This window comes from Oryzias latipes, chromosome 5 (assembly GCF_053564925.1).
Source record: "Oryzias latipes strain Hd-rR chromosome 5, Olatipes_Hd-rR_3.1".
Taxonomy (NCBI): Eukaryota; Metazoa; Chordata; class Actinopteri; order Beloniformes; family Adrianichthyidae; genus Oryzias; species Oryzias latipes.
Window position 1 is genome coordinate 23035664 of NC_136241.1, and position 27570 is coordinate 23063233.

The 27570-nt window shown below is 38.5% G+C and overlaps 1 protein-coding gene and 2 long non-coding RNA genes across 5 annotated transcripts in view; 2 read left to right on the forward strand and 1 right to left on the reverse strand.

Moving 5' to 3' along the window:
- rnf123 (ring finger protein 123) overlaps positions 1 to 27570 on the forward strand; it is a 95291-nt gene that overhangs the window by 11219 nt on the left and 56502 nt on the right. For all 3 annotated transcript variants that reach the window (XM_011475239.4, XM_023955090.2, XM_078947516.1), the window contains exons 17-35: positions 543 to 642; positions 750 to 811; positions 962 to 1033; positions 1110 to 1230; positions 1780 to 1881; positions 4867 to 4967; positions 7116 to 7308; positions 8832 to 8977; positions 10116 to 10199; positions 11552 to 11659; positions 11740 to 11917; positions 12723 to 12797; positions 14395 to 14482; positions 14726 to 14813; positions 16085 to 16169; positions 20095 to 20234; positions 25595 to 25651; positions 25735 to 25866; positions 26367 to 26442. In XM_011475239.4, coding sequence (XP_011473541.1) covers positions 543 to 642; positions 750 to 811; positions 962 to 1033; positions 1110 to 1230; positions 1780 to 1881; positions 4867 to 4967; positions 7116 to 7308; positions 8832 to 8977; positions 10116 to 10199; positions 11552 to 11659; positions 11740 to 11917; positions 12723 to 12797; positions 14395 to 14482; positions 14726 to 14813; positions 16085 to 16169; positions 20095 to 20234; positions 25595 to 25651; positions 25735 to 25866; positions 26367 to 26442 — 2008 coding nt within the window. The remainder of the gene's footprint in view (positions 1 to 542; positions 643 to 749; positions 812 to 961; positions 1034 to 1109; positions 1231 to 1779; positions 1882 to 4866; positions 4968 to 7115; positions 7309 to 8831; positions 8978 to 10115; positions 10200 to 11551; positions 11660 to 11739; positions 11918 to 12722; positions 12798 to 14394; positions 14483 to 14725; positions 14814 to 16084; positions 16170 to 20094; positions 20235 to 25594; positions 25652 to 25734; positions 25867 to 26366; positions 26443 to 27570) is intronic.
- LOC144992192 (uncharacterized) lies at positions 22208 to 23603 on the reverse strand. Its single transcript, XR_013656064.1, has 3 exons — positions 23477 to 23603; positions 23046 to 23099; positions 22208 to 22404 (listed from the first exon to the last, which is right to left on the reverse strand). It is a non-coding gene; the product is annotated as an uncharacterized LOC144992192 (long non-coding RNA).
- On the forward strand, positions 23150 to 24147 carry LOC144992193 (uncharacterized). The gene is made up of 2 exons (XR_013656065.1): positions 23150 to 23253; positions 23951 to 24147. It is a non-coding gene; the product is annotated as an uncharacterized LOC144992193 (long non-coding RNA).

Here is a 27570-nt window from a genome sequence, read left to right on the forward strand (position 1 = left end):
GAGACCATATACTTTAATTGATGCATCTGATTGGTCAGTTCATAACTTCAATAACTTGCAAGAAAGAACAATTTCATGACAAAAATAAGGATTAGTATGAACATGTTAAAAAATATAGCAGATCAAGAAGAAAAATGGTTTATTTCTCAATAGAACCTTATGGGATTTTGGCTTGGAGCCAGCAGGTACTTCCTGTTTGGAACAGGAGGGGGAGGAGTCATACAGTCCAGTTCTCTTATACAGTCAAGGCTGAAGCTCTTTACTGAAGCCTCTGAAACACTTGTCATAAAAAAAGCTTTATTTAAAGAAAACATCAAAGGAGGAAAAGTCACAAGTACAAGCAGAACCCCTCTAAAGGTGCTGTTTTCTAGAAGGTTGAAAATTTGAAAATAAACATTTTATTGTGATAAAACTGTTCAAAAGGATCAGAAGAGGGTTTTCACAACTAAAATGACTTTTCTCTGCTTTTCAGTCCTCAATATGCTGCTTGGTTGGATTATAAAATATGTATTTCTTATAGCGTGATGTGTTCTGCTTTTCAGGGTAAAGACGAGCGCGAACCCAAAGATGAGAGCGCAGACGAGCGGCTGAGGCGGCGAGCTTATGAGAGAGGCTGCCAGAGGCTGAAGAAGAGGATCGAAGGTGCGATCTCAATCTTTTGCTTCACACTGTCAGACTGCAGGCTCAGCTCTTTACTCTGAAGCTTCTTCTTCTGCTGCTGGTCTCATCCCTCCTCTGTTCTCTGTCAGTGGTGGAGGAGCTGCAGATTCAGATTTTGAGGCTGCTGCTCAACAACAAGGACAAAACCACGGTACAAACACTATTTGTGTCTGCATATTCTTTAGGGGCAAATGTTCATTCATGCAGGTTCAGTCCTGCTTCAGCTGCACAGTTGGCATCTTCCTGAACCTTTTAAAATCCTTTACATACCCACAATCCTTTACTTTACTTCATTCTGCAGGGGGAGGCTTCCCGGTACATTTTCCTCAACAAGTTCAGGAAGTTTCTCCAGGAGAACGCCAGCAACAGAGGGGTAAGGACGAGCTGCAGTTTGTGGCTCAGACAACCTTAGAGCGCAATCCTGAGCTTGTGCGTTTGTGTGTGAGCAGCACCCCACTGCGCTGTGTCCCCCCGAGTACATGGTGTGTTTCCTGCATCGCCTCATCACGGCGGTGAGATCCTGCTGGAACGAAGCCTGCAGGAAGTCTCCGAGCAGCCTGAGCAGTGAAGGTAAGCTTCTGCTGTTGGGGTTTTTCTCCGTCGCTGCTACTTTCTGCTGCTCCAGTATCATCGAGAAACAAACAGAAAGATCTTGAGGCACAACCGAGGAAATGAAAGAAAAAATGCAGCATCTTCCTGGGGAGCTGGAGAAGAAAGAGACTGCTGAGTCAGAGCATCTCTGCTTGGTTCTGCTGCTGTCGCCGCTCACGATGCACGATTAGGTTATTGCGATTCAGAATGACCCACACAAGACTCAAATTGTTGATCTGAAGTGTTTCTCTGCCTCACTTCTCTGTTGGATTTCAAAGACACTGCAGACTATTCCCTTTGTTGAGTTAGACACGCAGTTTTTAATTATTCCTGGCTAGTGGTTTTTCTTAATACAGAAGGGAACTGCTGTAATTAAATTTGAAGTCTGATCATTCGGTAAGTGTATGACTCCTGAGGCATTCTCAAAACAACATTCCATATTTATTACTAAGAGCTTGTGACACAGCCGTCTGAATGAATGAACTTTGTGATGTTTCTGATAATCTTTTTTCTTCTCTTCCTCTGCAGATGCTTACGTCCCTCCTCAGCTCTTCTACAATGGAAAGGTGGACTACTTTGACCTCCAGAGACTTGGAGGACTTCTGTCCCACCTGAAGAAGACTCTCAAAGGTTTGCAGTAGAAGTTTTTTAATTCTATTGTGATTTTAGCATTTAGTTAAAACCAGAATCATTAACCTTTTAACACTAGAGTTGTCGTGGCGACACCTCCTTGACCTATCCTAACTTTGTGACCATTCAACGATCAGCATGAATCAGCCGATTGGACGCAGAGAAAAGCAGGTTTTCTCTTCACCTTTGCACCAAAATGCAACACTTATTGAACGTAAAGTGTTGCATAACAGCACAAAGCCGCTCTTTCTAATGTCAGAATGAGCACATTTAAGCTGATTGTGTAACATTCATTCAGCAGTAAGTAACACTAAACTTTACAACTGTAAAGTTTTGCATATCGGTGCAAAGCTGTTTTGTTCTGAGGGTTAAACTTAACTAAAAAGTCAAAGGGATAAACAAACCACAAAAGACAGAAAATCTCAGAAATATTATAAAACACACCTCATTCATAAAAGCTGCTGCACCATCAATACTTGCAGAAAATGACCCAATATGACTTGGCATACATGAACAAATGGCAAAAATTAAAACAACAAATAGATCATATCCATTTCCTGGAAACAGTTTTATTTAAACAAAAGTCAACATAGCTTAAATTTGACTTCAAATCTCCCTCGTCTACATAGGAGGCGATCATCTAACATAAAGGGCTTCGTTCGATTGGTCAACGACGTGAACGGGGTCCATCCAATTGATCTTTTGCGTGAAGAACTCTATTTGATTCTTTAAATGCTCCTAGCTGTCATGAGATTGTTTTAGCATGGGTGTAAAAGTTTAAAGTAACCCTATTTATCGCAGTTTCCGGCCTTTTTTGCGATACGTGTATCACGCAGGCTGAAATTCTGATGACGATAAATTTGCGATTCAAATTTTCTATTCATAAATCAGAGATGACTCACATCAACAAACTGTGCTACACATCTCTGCGCTACATTTTTATTAATTAGAATATTTGGTAGTGTTTGAATATTTTTAAAATTTGGCTGTATCCCATATTTTAGATTGAAAGTGGAGTTTTATGAATGAGACCGCTGCATGTTAACAAGGTAAATTTGCGTAAGAATAACCTCTCTGCAAGGAAAACTGACTGATCCTACAGCCAAAGAACAACCAAAAAGGAATTCAGTGGTAGATTGGGAATATGTTCACAATAAAATATTCGAAGAAACAAAATCTATAAATCCACATAATCCAATTTATGGGCTGACACTTCTTTCGGTAAAGGTTCATCCCAATAATTCCTTTCTTTATTTAACATGTGATATCTTCTCTGGCTTGTAATTGGGCACTGGCTCAGAAGATGCTATCTTAGGAGAAACAGGATGCTATACCACCAACTGCAATAATTTGGAATATAGAGGACTTTTTAGAGGACAGAACCATGAAACAGCCCAAAACATCTGATGATTTTTTTCTAAGCCCTTTCTAAACCTCTGTAACATCTGTGCTAAATGTTAGAAAAAGAATCTGCACAGAGTCCAACAGAGGGCACTGCTGCTTTTCCTGCTTTCAACATGCTCTGAAATAGATAACAGACGTGACTTTCCTTAAAAATTAAGGCTGTTTCTCTGATAAATCTAGGAGAGGAACTCCATGTTTGAAAGCTTCCGCATGGTTAATGTGTTTATTCTAACATCTACTTGAATGTCCTTGAATCCTCTGCTCAAGACTTGCAGAGTTTTTTTTTAATCCAGACTTGGATCTGTTCTGAATTCTGTTAAATGCAGAAAAGAACCAGGAAGTAAGCTCTTCAGATCCAACAGTCAGCAGAATTAACGTCTGTTAAACCTGTCAAACACCTGATCATGAACACGCGGAAGCTGTAAAGAATTCCCCGCCTTGTTTCTGTCTGTCATCTTTTTGATTCTGCCCAGATACAGCTGGGCAGATCAAAAAGTGGGGGCAGAGAAGCAAATTTCTATCTGAACATAAACACCCACTCTGATGAAAAAGTTTTTTTTTTTTTTTCATATGATTTGTGGCGTTTTTCTGATGATGGACATGTATAAAGAAAAATCATCTAAAAAACAATACAGGTTTTTTGATTATGCCTAAAAACAGCAAAATCATAATTAAAAGACCACTGGGAATGCTTTGAAAATAGATCAGAAGAGGATTGGAGTGGGACTCTAACTGGAACTCATAATCAGTTCAGCATTGCCTTGTGTTTATTTAAAGAAGCGTACAAATCTGTCCGTTTCTCAGACTTTGAGTGAAGGAACTGCTGAAAGTCATTAGCAGATGATAAATACTAGAAAAAGACAGACTATTTAAAGCTATTGAGGCGGGGCTTATGTTATCTTTAGATGGGGAGGTGGGATTAATGGTTATGCAGATCAATCACCCACACGCCTTTATTTTCTCAGAAATACTCATTAAAAACACAGAAAGGGCAGATATCTCCAAACATGGAGAACCAACAGATGCTCTGTGATTACTGATGGCTTTTAGACCGGATCTCAAAACATCAATTCTATGAATTCTTATGAGTATTTATTTTAAAAATCTGTAATTGATTCATAAAATTAACATATATTTTGTATTTTCCCTTCATTTTGAGGGAGAAATTGACTTTTTTGTTAATTTATCAAAATAGCAATACGTTTAATGCACTGATGTCAGTCTTCCTTCAGCTTGAATCACTAAATATGTGAAAACTCGTTCTGTAATCAAGCATATCAAATATTTGAAATGGAAATTTGAAGGGTCAGAACAGACGCTTTATTTTAGCTCCACGCTAAAGTCCAGTTCGGAACTTTTTGCGCTAAATGACAGAAAGACAAAATAAAGAGTCATGATGAACTGAGAAGATGCTAGAAGGTGATTAAGAAAGCAAAGACATTTGTTTGACCTTTGAGATGAACATAATCACAGAGAATAAAACAACAAATTAAAGGTTGTGGTGTTTTGGTTGAAATAATCTCCACGTGTTCCTCATAGTGTCACAGATGTGTGATTATGTTTCTCCTTTTTGTCAACCAGATGATTTGGCCAGTAAGGCCAACATCCTCATCGACCCTGCAGAGATCCAGGCTGCATCCATGGACGATCTGGACGAGGACGAGGAGAGCGGAGCAGCCCAGGTGAGCAGGAGTCAGGAAAACTGTGGTGGAAAGTTCATGATTGGATGACTGATGCAGCATCACCTGTGCTTCAGTGCTTTGTGTAAAATCCAATAAAGTTGCAGTAAAATTGTTGAAGTTTTGAGGCAGCAGCTGTCGTTTTAGGCAGATTGTGTTTCATTAGATGCTTTGAAGTTTGAAGATCTTCAAAGCATCTTCTGCTGTTGTTTTCAGGTCAAACGAGAACACTGAGGACCTGGGCCTTACGTTTTATCCCAAATCTGCTTTAACCTTACCATTTTTAATCAAATCTTAGTCTATTATTTTCAATAGGCTTTTTATAATAACAGTGGGTTTTTATTTATTTTTTCTTGTTCTAACAGTTTTTATTCATTCATTCATTCATTCATTCATTCATTCATTCATTCATCATCAATAAGTCTGTGGATTCTTTTTAATACCATTGTTATTGTAGCGGACTGAGTTGAATTGGGCGGCTGTTGGGTTGCGTTCTAAGTTCCGGACTTCATTGAACACATCAAGCAGAGATGCTGATTGGCCCTCAGTTCTGTCGCTCAGCCTGTCGTTGGGGAGTTTGGACCAATAGGGTTCAGCTATGGGCAGAATAAGTAAAATAGGAGGGCTGGTGCGGGAGCGGGGGAATAAAACGTTGGGGGGAGTGTTCCAGACGGGAGAGATTCAGGAGTTGCTGAATAAGTTGTACGGCGTTGGTTACGGCCTACAGTAACCAGAATAAAGAACCTAAAAAAAAGAGGTTAAGTCTCTGTGCCTCAGTGTGGGAAAGGGACGCTTCATTATGCTGTTGCTAATAAATGATGATTTCTTAGCATTAATGCGACTTCTGGTGCTGCATGGTTTTGCTGATGGTCTTGTCTGGTTGATACGTGATGAGTTTAAGCTTCATGCAGGCGTTGAGACTTCCCTCCGTTAAACGTTGAGACTTCCATCCGTAAAACGAGACTTCCATCCGTTAAACGTTGAGACTTCCATCCGTAAAACGAGACTTCCATCCGTTAAACGTTGAGACTTCCATCCGTAAAACGAGACTTCTATCCGTTAAACGTTGAGACTTCCATCCGTAAAACGAGACTTCCATCCGTTAAACGTTGAGACTTCCATCCGTAAAACGAGACTTCCATCCGTTAAACGTTGAGACTTCCATCCGTAAAACGAGACTTCCATCCGTTAAACGTTGAGACTTCCATCCGTAAAACGAGACTTCCATCCGTTAAACGTTGAGACTTCCATCCGTAAAACGAGACTTCCATCCGTTAAACGTTGAGACTTCCATCCGTAAAACGAGACTTCCATCCGTTAAACGTTGAGACTTCCATCCGTAAAACGAGACTTCTATCCGTTAAACCTTGAGACTTCCATCCGTTAAACGTTGAGACTTCCATCCGTTAAACGTGATCGTAGGTTGGTCAGAATGGTCTTTAGATGTGAGACAGACTGCTCACATGCAGACGTGGAGCCAAACATTGTCAGTACAGCAATACTCACACGCTGCAGTGTGGTATGAGACGGACAGGGTGTTCTAAGTTTTGACAATCAGTGCGCCGTTTCACCTTGCTGCCTGAGCCCACTATCCCTCCCCTTTCCCTTCTCGCACATTTGCAGCTCCTTGTCAGAGACAGGAACGCAGCTGCAGGGACGGCAATTCGCAGGTTTACGGCTGGTACAAACTCTGTGATATAACAGATAATAGTAAACCGATAGTGGCGCAGATTTTTTTTCTCCAATTACCGCTACTACTGCGTATCGCATCGCGCCTGAGAAGGACTGGTCTAATTAAACTTGTTTTTTTATAATTAAAGATTTGTCTGCAAGCCAGATGTGGCCATCAAAAGAGCCAGATATGGCTCCCGAGCCATATGTTCCCAACTCCTGTCCTAAACACATTTTTGTCCCTTTTGGATCACTGGGCTGCTGGAGCCTATCCTTGTCACTGGGGGCAAAGGCAGGGGACACCCTGGGCAGGTTGCCAATCTGTCGCAGGGCCACAAATCACACATCCCCTACGTGTTTTTTTTCTCTCTAAATTTTAATCTTTGCCTAGTAAAAGAACTTTGACAGAGATTGTCATGTACTAATAAAGTTCATTCAGTTGTGCCTCAGTTGAGCTTGATGATCTGTTTTCTCCAACAGAGGCCTTTTGGTGCAGCAGGTATGGGGAGCACTCTGGTGAGGCCCAGCTGGCTGAGTTCTCCCACTCCAGGCCGGGCCAATCGGTTTCTGAGCACCGCGGCCGTCAGCCTGATGATGCCCCGACGGCCGCTGGCCCAACCAGAGAAGGTCAAAGTGCGAAGCCTGCCGGTGGAGCAGCGCACTGAGGAAGACAGTGAGTGAAGCAGCCCGACAACTACTGCAACCACACTCACACACAATGTAACACAACTACCACTGCAACCACACACACAATGTAACATATCTACCACTGCAACCACACACACAATGTAACACAACTACCACTGCAACCACACACAATGTAACACAACTACCACTGCAACCACACACACAATGTAACACAACTACCACTGCAACCACACACACAATGTAACACAACTACCACTGCAACCACACACACACAATGTAACACAACTACCACTGCAACCACACACAATGTGACACAACTACCACTGCAACCACACACACACAATGTGACACAACTACCACTGCAACCACGCACAAAATGTCACACAACTACCACTGCAACCACACACAATGTAACACAACTACCACTGCAACCACACACAATGTAACACAACTACCACTGCAACCACACACACAATGTAACACAACTACCACTGCAACCGCACACACAATGTAACACAACTACCACTGCAACCACACACACAATGTAACACAACTACCACTGCAACCACACACACACAATGTAACACAACTACCACTGCAACCACACACAATGTAACACAACTACCACTGCAACCACACACACAATGTAACACAACTACAACTGCAACCACACACACAATGTAACACAACTACCACTGCAACCACACACACAATGTAACACAACTACCACTGCAACCACACACACAATGTAACACAACTACCACTGCAACCACACACACAATGTGACACAACTACCACTGCAACCACACACACAATGTGACACAACCACCACTGTAACCATGCACAAAATGTCACACAGCAACCACTGTAACCACACACAATAAACGTAACACAGCAACCACTGCAACCATGCACAACACAACAATCATTGAAACTGTGCACAATATAAGTTACACAACTACCACTGCAACCACACACAATTGATCTACCGCAAAAGGCAAGATTCTGACTAGTTACTTTGGATTATGAATGAACAGTTACATTTACTGTTAAGTGTTTTAGAAATGAGCTTCCTGTGGGGTGGCTGGGTAAAAAACGTGTGCATCAAAAGGGCGACAGAAATTCTGCAAATACAAATCTTTGTCTGAGCTTTTCCAGCATCGTAATGCTGTGAATAATGTATACAATCTAACACAAAAAATTCTTTAAACTTTAGGAGAAACCCTTAATCTGAAAATATTTGACTCAAAGGTTACACTTTTATTTTTGAAAAAACAAAGACAAAAAAAGGGAGATTAAACTGATCTTTTAAATTTAGAGAATATAGTTTATCTTTGTTAAAAAAATAAGTTTTTAGTTAGATTTTTGCAGTAAATAGTGGATTAAACAAATAAACAATGTTACAGTTCATGCCAGGTCTAAATTTAAATGTCAGTCATTGATAAAACGAAGGAAAGCATTCATATACATTTTTCTTCTATGGTATGTTTCACACCTGACATCACACTTACCATTCTTCCTTCCTGTTTCTGCCTCTCCCTCCTGCAGTTGAGGGAAGTCATGGTAACGATGGCCTGTTGCTGGGGCGACCGCAGGAGGAGCCTGATCAGCCAATGTCTGACAAATCCCTGCTTGAGATCACTGATGGGATCGTGATGATGTACAATCTGAGTGTCCATCAGCAGCTTGGAAAGGTAAACCTAGTCAGCTACTCTGTCAGAGTTACCTCCCCACCCCACCCTACTCCCAGTTGGTTTAACCAACTGATTCATAAAAACAAGATGGAAAAAACCTCTTTCATAGCAGAACATGGATGGTGCATGCAGGTTCATGATGGTGCTCTGCTGGACAACATCCTTTTATGTTTTAAACGCAGAGCTGCTTAAAGGCTCAAGGATCAACCATGAACGCTGATGTTCCACCCTGTTCCTGACACACAGGGATTCCTTCAGCTTCTCTTAATCTTTGGTTAACATTGTGATTTTAGATGATAAGATGTTCAAAGTCTACAGTTTTAAGAACATTGTTCTCAAATGGATTCCAAAGTCAGTCTTATATTATTATATTATAGTATTATATATGTGGTTCTGTTTTGACCAAAATGTCAGATTAAAAGATTTAAAAAAATAATTACTTTTAGCTTTTTTCACACACCTTTTTAATTTAGAAAAGTAAATCTCCAGCAACCTTAATTATTGCTGTCATCAGATTGAAAGCAGCGTTCTTGTTTTCTTAAATTATGTTTAGGCTTTTGCCTTGACAGATTTGGACTGAACCACCATTTGTTTTGGCCTTAAGCGCTGCTTTTTCTAAGGCAGCAGGCTCCCTAATCATGCTGTAAACCCTTCCCAAGAGAATTTTCAGTTGTGTGTCTGACAGCAGCACAAACGTAACACAAGTCTGCTGGCGGATTTCTTCAGGAGTTTCTGTTAGTGATTAGAAACTGTCAGCAGCCACGTCTAGGTGAAATGAGTTTTTGAAATTGAAATGAGGAAGCTTTGTTTGGATGATGGAGCACCACAGACAGCTGATGGCATTGTCTGGGACCCCGCGGCTCTGTTTTGGAGTGATCAGGGTCGTCCTGTGACCTCTCCATCATTGCTTCCTCCCTTTTTATCATTTTGAACGCATTAGGGAGATCAGAGCGGCTGTCATCTTCATGCTCTCCCAAAGCTGCAGAAACAATCTGTTTACTTTGTTTTGCTGTTTTTACTGTCCACCACAGATCAGCAGTACAGATCCAGTCTTGACATTTTTCCTCCAGAGCGATGCTGCACGTGACCTGATGTTCTTCTGATGAGCTCAGCTGGATATCTGTTTTGTTTCCTGCAGATGGTGGTGGTGGCAGATGACGTGCACGAGTACGCCGTGGCTCTGAAGGACACGGAGGAGAAGATCGCTCGGTGCCCTCCCAGAGTGAGCCCTCACATCATTTACTTTGATTTCTTCTATCTCTCCATTTATGTTTCTTTTTTGAATTTGTTCCACAAAACTTTTCAGAAGGGAAAGCTTGAGCTCTCCAAAGCCAAACTGTTTACATTTCTTTGCGACAATCATTGCAACAATCATCTGACGCATAGAAAGTCCGGGTTTGCTGTAGAGCTGATAAGCACATCACTGAAGTCTGACTGTGAGGGTTGTTTAGGCGAATTTGCTCTGGACTTTCTGGCATTAGGTCCTCTCATTAGTTCCAGACACAAGTGTCACCTGAAAGCATCACAACAACGAAAAAAGTAGAACTGATCATAATGAGCTAGAAAGGAAAACGTTTGTCTTCATGTACTGATAGGAAGCAGAGCTTGATCACCAAGCTTTGGAGTCCCACCTCACCCTAGGGGTTGCTGTGATGCCGACAGTGTGGCAGAACACCAGCTGAGGTTGCGTGATGTTGTGTGAGGTCTCCTGCAGAGTCTGGGCGTGGACTGCATGGTGCCAGACCTCAGAATCTGTCTGTTTTCATGAACTTTACCTCTGCAATACGATTCTGAGACAACATAGAAAGAAAACAGTCAGTTTTGCTCACACACAGGGAGACTGAGGCATATAATTCATATTTTGAAGTCAAAAAAAGCTTTGAGATTGTATGGGGAATGGAAAAAAAAGTGCAAATATTATAAAGCCACACAAAAATAAACATATAAATGACTTACCGGTATGTATTTGAATATTCCCTTTTGAGAATAAATCAAGTATTTTTTTTTAATGGAAGAAAAGAAAAATTGCTAAAACCAAGTGCATTGACCTCATTCATGCAGATAAGCTGCAGTTTACATAAATCTAATGTACCTGAAGATCGACATAAAAGTCTAAAGCAATGAGTGAGGCGGTTTGTTTCTCTTGTATAAAGATGATAAAATAAACAAACACAAATTTCAGCAGCCAAAAGGACAAACCTTTTTTATATCTCAACTAAAAGTTTAGAGCATCCCGGAAAAGCCCCCAGTTTATGTTAGGCCCCTAAAACTGGGCTGAACATACAACAGGATGGATTATTTCTTTGAGAAATAAGGAGATGCCCAACAATGTAAGACTATTATATAGCAGGAACAGAATGGTAGGAAGGTAGACTTGTCTGGACTTGCAGGAGTCTTAATGCACCATTTCTGTAGAGTTTGGTCAGACAAATCTACTAGGTACCAGATTTTTCACCGCCTTGCTGTCCTAACCTTTCCCAGCAGATACAGCTAATGGGAAAAATTTTAAACATTGTGTTGGTGTTTCCTATTTAAAATATGTGAGAGAAGGAAAGTCTGTCTTGGTTCTTGCAGCGTGCCGACATCATGGATGAGCTCCAGAAAAGTCAGAAAGTTTTCGCAGAGAAGTTGAACCACCTGAGCCGCCGTCTGGCCTGGATCAATGCCACCATATACTCTAAGGTGATCCACCGACGCTGTTGTTCAGACTGCCCCCTTGGTTTGCTGTTCTACATCTGAAACTGGGATATTTGTGACTGCAGGAGAAAATGCTGGACGTGTACTGGCTGCTCTGTGTGTGCATTCGCACCATCGAGCACGCCGACAACACCGGTTCTTTGTTTGCCTTCACACCTGAGTTCTACCTCAACGTGGCGATGAATGCATACAGCGCCCTGAAGAACTACTTCAGCCCCGCCAACAGCATGGAGGAGCTGCCAGGTAACACCCAACAACAGTGTGACAGCAAACAACAAAAATCGACAAAAAAAGCACAATTACTTGTAAACAAAAAACACCAATTTAAAAATTAAGGTAAATGAAAATGAATGCTAAAATGCGTCAAAGTAAGCTTAAGTTAACTCCGACATAAATTTAAAAAAGAGTTGGGGGAAAATGGTCAGGATGCTAGTAAAGCAAAAAAAAAGAAAAATCACAACATTGATATTAAATTTGAAAAATATAAGTAAAATACTTGGTTTAAGTAGATCTATACATACTAAATTAAAATTCAAATCAAGATACATAAAAGAAAATGGAGGGCTAATGCTAACAGTGATAATTAAGTAAAAATAAAAATTGCAAACATACAGTACGGACCAAAAGTTTGGACACACCTTTTCATTCAAATGAATTTAAACTTATATCAAAAGGCCAAAGTCTAAAATGAGTGTAAACAATCAAAGTATTGCTGACCAGAGTTAAAAATGCAGACAAAGGTAGGAGAGCTTAAAAAAGACAACATGTGTGTACATTTTCATTAAATTACCAACAAAATGATAAAAACAAATACCTAAAAATGAATTGATTAATCACTGTAATGGTTTTATTTGGTACTTTTTAACTTGTGTTATGGTGATATTTCCTTGACTTTTTTTTTTTTTTTTTTTTTTTTTGCGGAAGAGTCAAAGTTCAACTAGCGTTTAGAATAAGACGGCAAACATTCATAGGAGCTGTGATGAAATGACGAGTGATGAGCAGAGTTCAGTCAGCTGATCCCTCACGCCTGTGCTTGTCTCCTTCCCAGGCTATGAAGAAACTCTGACTCACCTCGCTGCTATCCTTGCTAAGCACTTTGCAGATCCACGCATCGTTGGAACAGGTAACACACGTTATTAAAGCATGTGAATGTGCATCTGCATGCTGTGTATTCTCTCAACAACCTCAAATTACCCCTCATTCCTTCAAGGCGCTGTTGGAGTTTACATGATTTAGATTTAACAATCTGCAACCAGGTTTTTTTTATTAAATCCAAATATTTAAAAAGGAAAAAAAAAATATCCAGATCATGCATGCTCATCTTCCTTAGGTGTCTGAAGTAATTTCTTAGTTTTTTTTTTAGTTTGATTGTGTTCTACGTTCTGTTTATATCCGTGTCCACAGCCTGCTGCTGCTCTTTCATCACATCCTGTGTGTTTAATTGTTGTCAGTTTCTCTTCCTGCTGCTGATTCCTGACTGAAGCAGAAATGAAGTTTTTTCTCTTCACAATTGGCAAAAAATTAGACAGTTTTTATTTGTTCTCCATTTTGATTATCCAGCAGACATGCAGGTCGATTTACTTTAAATGCGACAGAAAACTTCAGTTTGCTCAATAAACCCGGCACTAATTTAGGACTTACATCAAGATGTCGCATGCATCAGAAAGGCTGCCTGCTGGAAGGATGAGTGCAGCTAAAAACTTTATGTTCATATTGTTCTGCACCTGAGCACAGATTGATGACCAGACACAGTTTTTGGTTTTTTCTCCAAATTGCACTTTTCCCATCTGCTCTTTAGGCCTCGTGTGCTCGTTTTTCAGCCCGACTGGATGAAGTGAAAATCCAAGTTTTAAACACAAAATAAAGGACATGTAACAGAAAACCCCCCTACAAAATACGTTTTGAACTGCTTGTAAAAATGAAAAGATTGCAGCATACCTATTAGATGATATAATACGTGTATGCCAAAATAGTCATCATTTGTCTATTTGTTTTGTGTTTTTGTGTAGTTAAGACATGTGAGACGTTGCATCTATTTTACAGGGGGTCCTGCCACTCCTACACATATTCCAACCCAATCTGTACACAACTATGACAAATGCCTGACAAAATCCAACACACACAACACTGTCCTGATTCTGAACCCAGATTGATTTAGTCAGAGGGAGTTCTTAACAAATGCAGCCCCCCTCCATGAGTCGTGGTAAAAAGGTTTTTTTTTTTGTATTGCAAGAAAACCTGGACTGTTGTTATGACTACACTTAAAGAAAAAGTGGGTCACAGCCATCACATTATTTTATTCAAATGACAGTGATGACAGTACTAATTGCATCTACTGAGAGTTATGTGCTAAATTTAGAGCCTTTAAAAATGAATTTGTTTTATTTTGAAATTTTAAATATTCATATTGAAATATGCCAGACGAGTTGAGCAATTCTTTTACATAAATTGAGGGGATTATTTATAAAGAAGCAGACCAGAACAACCACAATCTGTACCCACAACATAGTTACTGTTTTGATTTATGGTCTTTTAGGATCAAGTACTTGAACCTCATTGATAGAGGAAAATGCTTACAGTGTGCTTTTTTTTCAGTTTTGTGTCTTTGCAGGTCAATTTAAAGTAGTGTATCTTGCAGATCTCTTTGTGTTTCTCTTTTAAACGCAGTTTCCTCTTTCCTCCTTTGCCTTTCATCTCACTGCCACTCTTTACTCTTTCAGATATCAAAGACTCGCTGATGCAGGCCCTGGCCAGCTATGTCTGCTACCCACAATCCCTCAGAGCAGTGGAGAGAATCCCAGAGGAGCAGTAAGTCTTCATCCTTTTTTCCTGTGATGGTTCAGAAAGTCCTAAATACCTTTTTATCCATCCCTGGAGTCAAAGCTGGGTCACCAAGCCACTGAGACATCATTCCTTTTAACATATGAACCTTTTTTTCAGCTCAAAAGTGTCTGAGAACGCTGCTTTAAAAACACATTAAGGGATGAAGATAATGAAACCTGAAGAGATTTGAGTTTCTGGTTGTGGTTGACTCTGTAATGCCGCTCTCAGGAGGGTCGCCATGATGAGGAACCTGCTGGCTCCATATGAACAGAGACCCTGGGCTCAGACTAACTGGATCCTGGTCCGACTGTGGAGGGTAAGCAATAAAGGACACAGACTTATAAGAAATATAATCCACTCCAATCATCTTTTGAACTATTTTAAAAGCATTCCCAATGGTCTTTTAATTATGATTGTGCCATTTTTTTTTAGCTTTTCTAGGACAATTGCTTTAAAAAATGTGAAATCAGAGCAAATGTCTGTGATTGCTTTAAAGGAAGGATCCTTATAATGACCCTTGAGTGTTGTGCAAATTACAAAGGAAATGATGTCAGATGATTCCTCATCAACCCCTCCGGGACACGGAGTACCCTCTGTAAAAGACGAAAGATAGTCCGATCCCACAATTCTTTGCAGGCAAGGCTGTTGGGAGACACATCCATCAATAGTTTGTTGTTAAGGAGCTGCTGTTTTCCTGAGATAACAGAGACAAATAATCCTGCGAACAAATGTGAAAATCAAAGATTTGCTTGTAATTTACTTGAACAGATAAAACTAGTTTTGATTATTTAGTATAAAAACCTCATATTGATCAGCTGGTGGTTTGTCCCCCACAATAAAACAAAGCAAAGTGCTGCATCACAGCACTAAACAAAAAAACAAAATAGGATTTTTGCAAGGTTGATTTATTATGTCTAACTATTGATCCAAACTATTTATGAGTTTTCTGTCAGACATTCTTCTTGTTTGTATTACAGGAGACCGGCATGTTCTTTTTTTCTTTTTCTTTTCTTCTTTCATTTTAATATACTAGGCTTTGTCTTGAGGGTTTAAACCAAAAACGAAAAATATTACAGGAAAAAAAGTAAAACCTTATTGCTGCAGGTAAATTAAAATATTGATGGTCGCGCAAGCAGCCGTTCTCTTTGTGACAAGTTGAAAACACATTTTTTATACTTCATTTATATAACAGATATTATTTTTTCCCCGCATGCTTTCAGTTTAAGACTCCGATTGTACTATTATGAGATGAGAAAAATGTTAAATTCTTTCCATCTTTTCTTCTTTTTCACTTGCTCATCTTCTCAACAAGACATTTTTAAAAAGGGTCAAGAAATAAGTGAAAGAAAACAAGTTGGACATTTTTTTTTTTCTTTTTTGAAAACTCAGACAGATTGTCTATGTTCTCCACTATACCAACATCCAAATCTGTGGTTGAAAATATGGTAATTTCTGTGACTTCCGGCCAATAACGTCCATCTATTCACCGAAACATAACAGAAAATAAAGCTCAACATTCTTAAGATGACACTCGACTCTCTTCCTCCTCCTCCTCCTCTAACATCTGCCTGTCCTCCTGTCTGTCAGGGCTGTGGGTTCGGCTACAGATACACGCGCCTGCCTCACCTGCTGAAGACCAAACCTGAGGACGCCAACCTGCCCAGCCTGCAGAGTACGTGCTGTCAGTGTTTCCTGTGCCAGCCTGTGTGGGTGCTCTGTCAGTGTGAGCCTGTGTGCTGTTGTTGCGTTCACGCTGTGTGTCCGCCCGCCTGCTTCTCCTGCTGTTTGTTTCGGAGTCGCAGCTTTAGAAGTGTGACGCCTGTCTGCTGCAGGTTTATTTTTACTGCGCTCCGTGTGAATCTGTGTGTGTGAATTTATGCGTGTGTGTATATGAGCATGTGTGGTGCGCCTTTGCCATGGAAAATAAGAGTCTGTGAAGTTGTGGATATTTCTGCTAATTGTAGAGTCAAAGAAAAGTGTTATTTCAGGATTCTGTTCAGATCTGAGCGGCGACTGCAGATGTTCTGGGGCTGCTGACAATCTGTCGTCTAAAAACATAAACCATACATTCAAACCTGAGCAGTTTTAGTCTACTGCCCAAATATCTGTTAAAGTTCTGGAGATGATTGGTTAAAGTGAGAAAATAGATGTTTAAAGAAATATATATCCCAAAATCAGGCTATAAGGAATCAAACCAGAGAAAAGGATTCAGTTAGAAGAATATACTTTTTGTTCTTGGTTACAAGTTAAAAGCAATAAATAAATTGATAAATAATAAATTGAGAGCATTGTCAAATCAGCACATACAATTAAATGTTGTAAAATCAGGATGAGTTAAAAAAGTTATTTCTCAATAAGCTCAGTTTATCATTGAAGATTCTTAGATTGAAACTGTGTTTCAGTCACCCATATGTTTACCCAAAGGTAAACATAGTTTCAACATTTTTCATTTTTAATAAAGGCAAATCCATCATCAGTGTTAGCAATTTCTTTCCCTGAAGTGTTGCAGCTCATATCTATTTTACTATGCATTTGATTAATTTTAGCAGATCTTTTTAGGGGTGTCAAACAAAAATGTTAATCCTAAATAATTAATTAGACAAATTACATCACATTATTATCCGTTCCCTACTAAAACAAAGGGTTTGATGCTTTTTCAACACTTACAAATTTCTTTTTTATGTATAATCTGTGGGTTGCCCAGAAAGCATTCCATCTGTTTCTTGATGTGTTAAATTAAAGCATCCTGGCCTGGATGTTTTGCTTCTGTTTTATTTTTTCCTTTATCGTTCAAGATTGGAAAAAAAACAAACTTTTGGTGGTGTAAAACTGAAGGGTGGAAGTCTGTTAGAAAAACTTCTGAAATCCACTTTTTGAGTTGTTTTTTGTTTTTACATTTATTTCATTTAAAAATGATACATAACATTAATACAAAACAAAATAAATTTATAACAGTTAATAAATAAAAAAAAGTAGAAAAGAAAAAAACTTTTATTTTCTGCCTCAATCGCTACATCAACAAAAGTAAACTTTACCACAATGTCGCACATTTAAATACCTCAAATTGAGGTTTATCACAGCAAATATTTGGCTAGAGTAAAATAGATTACAGAATTGCAGGTCACTAATTGTTCTAAAAAATGTATAACATGACATTACTGATCATTTCTTTCTTTAGCATTGAGTTTAAAATTATTATGATGATGATCTTAAAATTCAAATTATGAGCTGGCATTGGTTGTCGTTCATCTTTCAGCATATCCCCTCAGGGGTCACCACAGCGAATCACTGATTTGCACAGTTGGTTATGCAGAGTTTTTACACTGGTTGCCCTTCCTTCCTTCCTTACACAACCCTGTATTTTATCCGGGCTGGGGACCGGCACAGGAAGACTGGACAGCACACTGCACACTGGATGAAGCTCTTTGCTCTCCTTGGGAAACAAACCCTGGATTCCCATGCGCCAGTCCTACACGCAGGCAACTGGGCTAGCATTGCCTAGTTTGTGTGAATTTCAGCCTAAACAGTAGTTAATGACTGTGTTGGAATCCCCTATTCCTATCTTTTAAATCCTGCACCGTGCTTACCATGTCTGAATTTCCAAAGAGTGAATGCGAGTGCACTCCATCTGTCCTACAAATAAACTGAAATGTTTTTGTTGGAATATCAAAATTCATGCAAGTTAAATATGGCACTGTAATTAAATAAATTGTATTTGTTAAATTGTGCTCTCTGTTGGGGGAAAGTTGACAGGGGATTATCCATCCTTGCATCCATTTTCTATTCCCACTTATTCTGGTTTTGAGGGATGCCGGAGCCATTTTTTATTTGCGTTCATTAGAGCAACTTTAGCATTTAAGCATTAGCTTCACACTTCTTTTCATTATCTTGCATTTTTAGTTACTCAGCATTAATAACAAGTTTGAAAAAGTTTAGTATACTATTTTATGTTTTAGCGTTTAGTTAGCATTTCACCAAACTTTTTTATTTTGCACCAAAAGACAAATAGTCCAAATCCTTTGACTCAACTTCAAAACATCTTTATTCATGAATAAGAATCCTCGTTGACGTGCAGAGTTTGCAGATATGACACTTACATGATATTTGATCGTGTAAATTCTTCTTTTGGCTTACTTCAGCATTTTTTAGATTTTAGATGCACTATAGAACTTTGTGCAGCTAATATATAGTTGTGTATTTGTTTTCTTTGAGCAGCTGAAGGCTTCACTCCTGCTTTGCTCTGAAATCTAGTGAGACTGACTCATCAGATGCTTGAGAACACTGTTGCTTGCCTAAAGACCCTTTAATGTTTGTTTTAAAATGTGGGTAAAGGTATTAAATATTCATTTGAAGCTTTTAAAGTGACAGACTTGTGGAAAGCTGAGGTCATCCAGACCTTTAAAATAAAATTAAGCCATTCCAATGGCCGGATCCACCACACAGCAGCCAGTTTCTTTCCGTTTCAGTCTTTTCCCTATTTCCACTTGCATGATTTACATGTTTTCCGATTAACATTTTTATTTCTGTTTGTTTTTTTCTTGTATTCTTTTTAGTTTGCCTTCCTGCATGAGAAAAGTTGGTCATTGACTCAAAAAAAGCTCATGTAAATTTTCTGATTTGATTTGTTTGCGTGGCATTGTTGTGTGCTTCCAGCTTTTTTCTGCTTCCTTTTTTGAGTTTCTGCTCTCCTGCATGCTGACTGACCTTCATCTGTGTGCTTCTCATTGGCATGCCATACAGGAGATCTGTCCATTGCTAGTTTCCAAAGTAAGTTGTGTTCTCCACCTCTCACCTTCCTCCTGTCCCCTGGTTTTATTGAACTTGTGCCATCAGTAGTAAATTCCTTCCCCCTCGCTCCCCAGTGATTTGTGCTTGTCGTGCACTTTCAGAGTCCTCTTGAGAGCTCAGGTCAGGGAATCGGTGATCAATAATGTCATCGTCAATTCACGCTGACCTGCCGCAGCCAGTCCGATTCACATTTAACACAACACGACCCCAGCACATGGCACTCAAACGGCCTCTGAAGTTTGTTAGGCACCCTCTTAATTGCCAGATCTGTGTATGGGTCAGAAAAGGATGAAGCTTCACCACCTTCATCCTCCCCAACTCCACTCATGGGTATAGAAGACAACAGGACGGAGGCAATGACAATGAAAGCAGACCTCTCCTGTGTTTAGTTCTTTGGGTTCAGAAATCTGTTTGGATTTTTGTGGTTCCTCAAAGTTAAACAGAGCCAAAACCCCGATTGAAGTCGACCGAGCCGGAGAGCATCGGGATTCCTTGTGGCGTTTCTGGTTTTTCCCTCCTTTAAGAGCTCTGGTTGGGAGGCAGCTTCACACAGAAAGCCTCTGATGATATAATATGAACAAAAACGGTTGTGATCCTTGATGTGAGTTTGTAGCAGAATTTTAAGTGATTGATAGGATTTAAGTGTTGATTTTAGTTTTTTATTTAATCACAGGTTGTGTTTAAGCCTAGCACAGAGTATGACTAATTTAATTGTAATTCTCCTGAGATTCAGCTAAGGCAGGCAGAGGTGTGATGCATATCCTTATCTCTCATGACCTGTCCTGCTGTCTGATTTTTCTTTTTTTCAGAGCCATGTCCGTCGTTGCTGCTCCAAAGACACATGGCGGAGCTGCTGAGTCTGGACAAAGATATGGCTGCCTCGTTTCTCAACAGTGTCTTGAACCAGTTGAACTGGGCCTTCTCAGAGTTCATTGGGATGATCCAAGAGGTAAGAGGCTGCAGCGCCCTGGACTAACCAACACCATATAAAACCTCTTGGTTTTAATTTAAAATTCCCTTTAACCAATCTGGACTTTTACTTCCTGTTAGAAGCTTTTTTCAAAGCCAACAAAACTGGAAAAGCTTTAAAGCTGGAAAAGTTGACTGTTCCCTTTCTATAGTTTTAGTTAACAAAATAAAAGCACTATGAATTTGCTTTGGTAAAAGCAACTTATTTATGAGATACAGTTGCAGTGCTTAACATTTGTGATCATTAAATAAACTGAATTTGACCATTTTATAACAATGGAAGACATATTGAAATGAAGGTAGTTTTTTCAAAGTCATATTTAAAAAAAAAAAAGAAAGAAAATATGTTTCGGTAAAATATCGGGATACGTATCGTATTGCGGGGTGCGTATCAGGATACGTATCGTAACGCCAGCCTTTTGCCAATACACACCCCTAGTTGGGATAAAAAAGGGAATAAAAAAGAGACTGAGACACACAGATTTTCTTTCATCTGCTTTGACATCTTGAGTGTAATCTGCCTGCAGATAAGGTTCACACCTGCAACAGGAAACTTGAACAAAAATCTGCAAACCTGAAGCACAACGTTTATCCACTGAAATTAGGCTTTCACAATAAATTGCAAATGTAATCGGGATCTCAAGCTATGCAATATGCATATCGCAAAAGACGGTGTAAATTGCGATGAATAGTAACTTTAAATGTGTGAAACAATCTATGCATTCGGATAGAACCCTTCATGTTGTTGACCAATCGGATGGACCCCTTTTATGTTAGATGCTCGTCTCCTATGTAGACTAGGGTCATTTGGAGTGTAATTTAAGGTATTTTTGTTTTTATTTAAATTAAACTGTTGCAGTGAAATGGAAATGATGTTTTTGGTTGTTCTGCTATTTGTTCATGTAAAGCAACTTATTATTGTCATTTCAATATTGTTAATTAAATTCCTCATATCGTGCAGCCCAACTGAAATAATTAGCTTCACAAAGTTGTTCAAGGCTCTGAAGTGAATATAACGGTAACGCTTCCTTTTACAGTACAGTACTTACAGTGTACTTAAGTGGTATTTACATGGTACTTATAGTGTAACTACTGGGTACTTTCAGGGTACTTACATGGTACTTTTTATGGAATTTACTGGGTACTTACAGTGTGTTTACATGGTACTTTCTATGGGACTTTACTGGGTACTTACATGGTACTTTTTGTGTCTACTCTGTACTTACATGGTACTTACTGTGTATTTATATGGTACAATTTGGTTCATACCTATGTGGTACATACTGGGTATTTATAATATTCTTACTGGGTATTTACATGTTGTGCAAAGGTGTCTTTTATGGTACTTACCACATGTAAGAAGAAGGTAAGTACAAATAAAGTACTTTGACCTTTAGGTCTGCACTCGCTGCATGTTTCATGGTATTTACCATGAATTTACCACAGAAACTACCCCTTAAGTACACTGAAACTGTAACTGTAAAAGAAAGTCAGCCCTATTTCCACTCAACTACATGGTACTTTCATTCCTAAATACTGGGTATGTTCACTTGAATATTACTTGGTACTTACCCCTTAAGTACAATGAAACTGTAACTGTAAAAGAAAGTCAGCCCTATTTCCACTCTATTACATGGTACTTTCAGTAGTAAATACTGGGTATGTTCACTTGAATATTACTTGGTACATACCCCTTAAGTACAATGAAACTGTAACTGTAAAAGAAAGTCAGCCCTATTTCCACTCTATTACATGGTACTTTCAGTAGTAAATGCTGGGTATGTACACGTATTACCATCCCGTACAGTGTACATACACACTTGGTCTTCTGACCTCACCACATGAGACAATGCTAACCTGTTGGTAAGGGTAAAGTAACTACATTGTAAAAACATATTCTGGCCTGATTACTTCTTGTTACATGAGGCAAGTTTAAAGAGAAACAAGACAGCAGTGAAAACAACAATCTTTAATATGATACATGTCTGCAGCATACAAAGTGTCATCACAATAAAATAGGTTTTAAGTACAAAACAGTGCAAAGGAGAATTCTAAAAAACACATTATTGGCCTGAGGGTCGTGCTTTTTGTCCATCAAAATTCTTTCAGCAGAGTTTGGTAACGGTGCAGGACTTCTTCAGGGTTTGTAACTGCAAGAAAATTCACAATATGAGCTGAAGTGAACATAAAAAGCAGAACGACTTTGATGAAGTACAAAATATATTTTACTTATTTAATCATTTCTGTAATGAGTTTGATAAATTTCTGTGAATTATTTTTCGCTTTGACTGTAATGCTTGAAATTAATCAATTATCCTCATTTATGAACATGACAATAAATTATTCACAACTTTATATTTTAGTTACATAAACAAGAACAACAAATTAGAAATTAAAGAAAAAAAATCAAAATTGCCATAAAAAAATCTAATTTGTTTAGACAAAGAATGACAAAAGCAATGTTTTAATTGCCAATTGCTGTGTGTATTTATTCTTTATAAATATTATTCGCACCTACAATTTGCATTAGCATGAAAAACATTGCAGTGTAAAAGAAAAGGAAAAAAGAAATAAATAGGCAATTTCAAATTCAACACAGTTATTCACAAAAATATGTTTTAATTTTCAAACAGTTACATTCACTGTGTTGGGTGGTATTGTTGTCTCTATCATATTTGAAAATAAATAAATAAAAATAAAATAAAAACGGCGAAAGAAAAGAAAATGGGGAAAATGCAGTTAAACTCTTCATTAATGTAAATAATATGTCCACTTGGTGGATTTAACTTACTTTAGCTTACTCTCCTGTGGATTCGTCTGGAATGTCTTCTTCACCACAGCTGATCTAAAGCGGTAAAAAGACGGAAGTACGTCATCATTATTTTAAATAAACGCCTTTCTTTGATTTTCCCAGAAAGACGTGCGCTCAGTCAACGAGCACAGAACAACAGACTTTATCATTTAGGCTACGTGCTTGTTTTACAGGTGCCTCTCTCCTGGTAAGTAACAACAATGTTTGTAGATTTTCATTACAAACTTTGAAAATGTATACATGAAATAACTGAAATTATTGGAGTAAGGTAGACATGCTCTTACGTCACGTTTCAAACACAGAGATAGTGGCTTGAAATCACGAGGTTAGCTTCTTTATAAAGTTTGATCAGTTTAAATATTTACATGTAATTTATCCAATATTTTAAAAAAACAAAAACACTGGCTTACCTGCCAGATGAAGAGAAATTCAAACTGTTGCGCGCGCCTCGAGGCTCTCCGGATTAATCTGCACGTTCACTTTGGGGGTAGTTGTGCTGCATTCAAGTGCGCTGGGAATTTGCAACGTTACTTGCCCCGACCTAGTTAACAAAAACACACACTCGGGGTGTTTTTAGTATTAAAAGTAAATATTTAGCCTTGTTGTTTTACATATTTTCCTGACATTATATAATATATATTAAAACAAGTTCATTTTTAGAACAATATTTAAAAAAAAGTTAAGTTTTGAATAATTTATTATCATGTTTTTAAATGAGGATAATTGATTAATTTCAAGCATTACAGTCAAAGCGATAAAAAAATCATAGAGATTTATCAAACTCATTACAGAAATGATTAAATAAGTAAAATATATTTTGTACTTCATCAAAGTCGTTCTGCTTTTTATGTTCACTTGAGCTCATATTGTGAATTTTCTTGCAGTTACAAACCCTGAAGAAGTCCTGCACCGTTACCAAACTCTGCTGAAAGAATTTTGATGGACAAAAAGCACGACCCTCAGGCCAATAATGTGTTTTTTTAGAATTCTCCTTTGCACTGTTTTGTACTTAAAACCTATTTTATTGTGATGACACTTTGTATGCTGCAGACATGTATCATATTAAAGATTGTTGTTTTCACTGCTGTCTTGTTTCTCTTTAAACTTGCCTCATGTTACAAGAAGTAATCAGGCCAGAATATGTTTTTACAATGTAGTTACTTTACCCTTACCAACAGGTTAGCATTGTCTCATGTGGTGAGGTCAGAAGACCAAGTGTGTATGTACACTGTACGGGAAGGTAATACGTGTACATACCCAGCATTTACTACTGAAAGTACCATGTAATAGAGTGGAAATAGGGCTGACTTTCTTTTACAGTTACAGTTTCATTGTACTTAAGGGGTAAGTACCAAGTAATATTCAAGTGAACATACCCAGCATTTACTACTGAAAGTACCATGTAATAGAGTGGAAATAGGGCTGACTTTCTTTTACAGTTACAGTTTCATTGTACTTAAGGGGTAAGTACCAAGTAATATTCAAGTGAACATACCCAGCATTTACTACTGAAAGTACCATGTAATAGAGTGGAAATAGGGCTGACTTTCTTTTACAGTTACAGTTTCATTGTACTTAAGGGGTAAGTACCAAGTAATATTCAAGTGAACATACCCAGCACTTACTACTGAAAGTACCATGTAGTTGAGTGGAAATAGGGCTGACTTTCTTTTACAGTTACAGTTTCAGTGTACTTAAGGGGTAAGTACCAAGTAATATTCAAGTGAACATACCCGGTATTTAGTAATGAAAGTACCATGTAGCTGAGTGGAAATAGGGCTGACTTTCTTTTACAGTTACAGTTTCAGTGTACTTAAGGGGTAGTTTCTGTGGTAAATTCATGGTAAATACCATGAAACATGCAGCGAGTGCAGACCTAAAGGTCAAAGTACTTTATTTGTACTTACCTTGTTCTTACATGTGGTAAGTACCATAAAAGACACCTTTGCACAACATGTAAATACCCAGTAAGAATATTATAAATACCCAGTATGTACCACATAGGTATGAACCAAATAGTACCATATAAATACACAGTATGTACCATGTAAGTACAGAGTAGACACAAAAAGTACCATGTAAGTACCTAGTAAAGTCCCATAGAAAGTACCATGTAAACACACTGTAAGTACCCAGTAAATTCCATAAAAAGGTACCATGTAAGTACCCTGAAAGTACCCAGTAGTTACACTATAAGTACCATGTAAATACCACTTAAGTACACTGTAAGTACTGTACTGTAAAAGGAAGCGTTACCAATATAACTAACAGCCTGGTTCTCAAACCAACATTAAATGAAACAAGTTTGTCCTTAAAACGAGATTTTCAGAAAATAACTTTTAGGAAGCCCTCCAGTGGTCATTGATGGTTTTGCATTTAAAAGTTTGTTTAAAAAAGAAATTGTAATACCGATCTGTTTTCGTTTTTCAAAAACACAAAAACAAAATAAAAAAATAATTAAAACTCTTTGGAGACTTGTCGATGTGACATCCCCCTCATTTTGCCATCCTCCTCCTCTTCTGTCTAAGATCCAGCAGGCAGCAGAACGTCCAGAGAGGAACTTTGTCGACACTCGCCAGCTGAAGGTAACTTAATCACTCTGTGGAAGCTTGTTAATCCCCACTCTGCAACTATCAGTGCACTAACAGGAAATACACCCTGGATGCAGGTGTGTGCAACCTGCTTTGACCTGTCTGTCAGCCTGCTGCGGGTTCTGGAGATGACTGTCACGCTGGTCCCAGAGATATTTCTGGACTGGTCGCGTCCTTCTGCAGAGCTACTGCTACGGCGACTAGCTCAGGTGAGACTCTCCTACCTGGAGGAGGCTAGGGTGGCATAACAGTTTACATTTACTCGAAATGCAATGAATTGAGTCTTTAGAACATTTTACATTTGTTGAATTTTCCCTTGAAATGCACTTTTTATTTGCAGTAGCTAATTTGTATTACAAGTTAAAATCTGTGATCTGACACATATTTTTATTGTTTCTTTTTTCAAACTGCATTTTATAAGAAAGTTAAAGTGAAAAGAAATCTGTAAGATTTAGTTTAAGAGGTTAGGACTCTCCTGTCCACGACTGAGTAGAAGTTAACAGTGAGCTACTAACCAAATTCTGACTAACTAGAAAGAGTTTCTGTTATTTTAGGTAAAGTTGATGAAAGGATTAAAAGGGGAAACAAGCAAATAGAAATGAATAACTGGACAAATCTAAAGAAAGAAGAGTAAAATCTTGAAAGTTGTTAAAAAATAAAACCTTCTGTCATGTCACAGACTTGACTCATGTGCTCTTCTTCTGTGCAGCTGCTGAACCAGGTGCTGAACAGAGTGACGGCTGAGAAGAACTTGTTCGACCGAGTCGTGAACCTCAGACTGCCAGGTAAGAATTCATCCACCCACTCCCAGTCGTTCTGTCTGAACTCCAGCTCCAGCTTCACTTCTCTTGTGGTTCTGCTGGACACCATTTCTCACATCTGTGATCCAGATTAGGGGTGTGTATTGGCAAGAGGCTGGCGATACGATACGTATCCCGATACGCACCCCGCGATACGATACGTATCCCGATATTTTACTGACATCAACAGTGGGACATCACCTGATAATATTTGTTAAAAAAATACATTTTTTGTACATATATTTTACCTTAATCTAATGAATACAATCTTTGTTTAAATTATAGATTTAGTTATTGAACACATTCATATTTTAGATATAAAAACTATTCAAAACTAGATTGTTAGGTTAATCAAAAGTTTTTATGTAGAACTATTATAAACTGGAATGATTGTAGTCCCAACTAGGGGTGTGTATTGGCAAGAGGCTGGCGATACGATACGTATCCTGATATTTTACCGAAACATATTTTCTTTCTTTTTAAAAAAAAAATATGACTTTGAAAAAACGACCTTAATTTCAATATGTCTTCCATTGTAATAAAATGGTCAAATTCAGTTTATTTAATGATCACAATGTTAAGCACTGCAACTGTATCTCATAAATAAGTTGCTTTTACCAAAGCAAATTCATAGTGCTTTTATTTTGTTAACTATAACTATAGAAAGGGAACAGTCAACATTGTCTAATTTCCACAACAAAAATGTTTTTCAGTAAAAGAAAAAAACAAAACAAAAAATGAATGTGCCTTACCAATAAGTTTGTATTGGGGAAATAAAATTAAGTTTATTTTCAACATTGCTAAATGTAGCTTCTCCAGTCCTTTTAAACAGTTCAGGAGCCTGAATGGTGCTTAAAAAATAAAGGGGGAGGGGGGGGGGGCACTGATTCTTTCCAGAAACAATAAAGTGTGATGATGAGGTAGCATGACAGAATGAAGGAAAGTTGCTTTAATGTGACAAAGAGTTTTTACATATCAGTCTGCACTTCAGCTTTCTCACACGCTTTCTCTTTCAGTAAACTAGTAACGCTGATCGCCACGATGTCGGCCTTTTTTCAGAGCGTTGTACACATCCCTCTGATTGATCGGGCCACTAAGCAAGAATCTATTGCT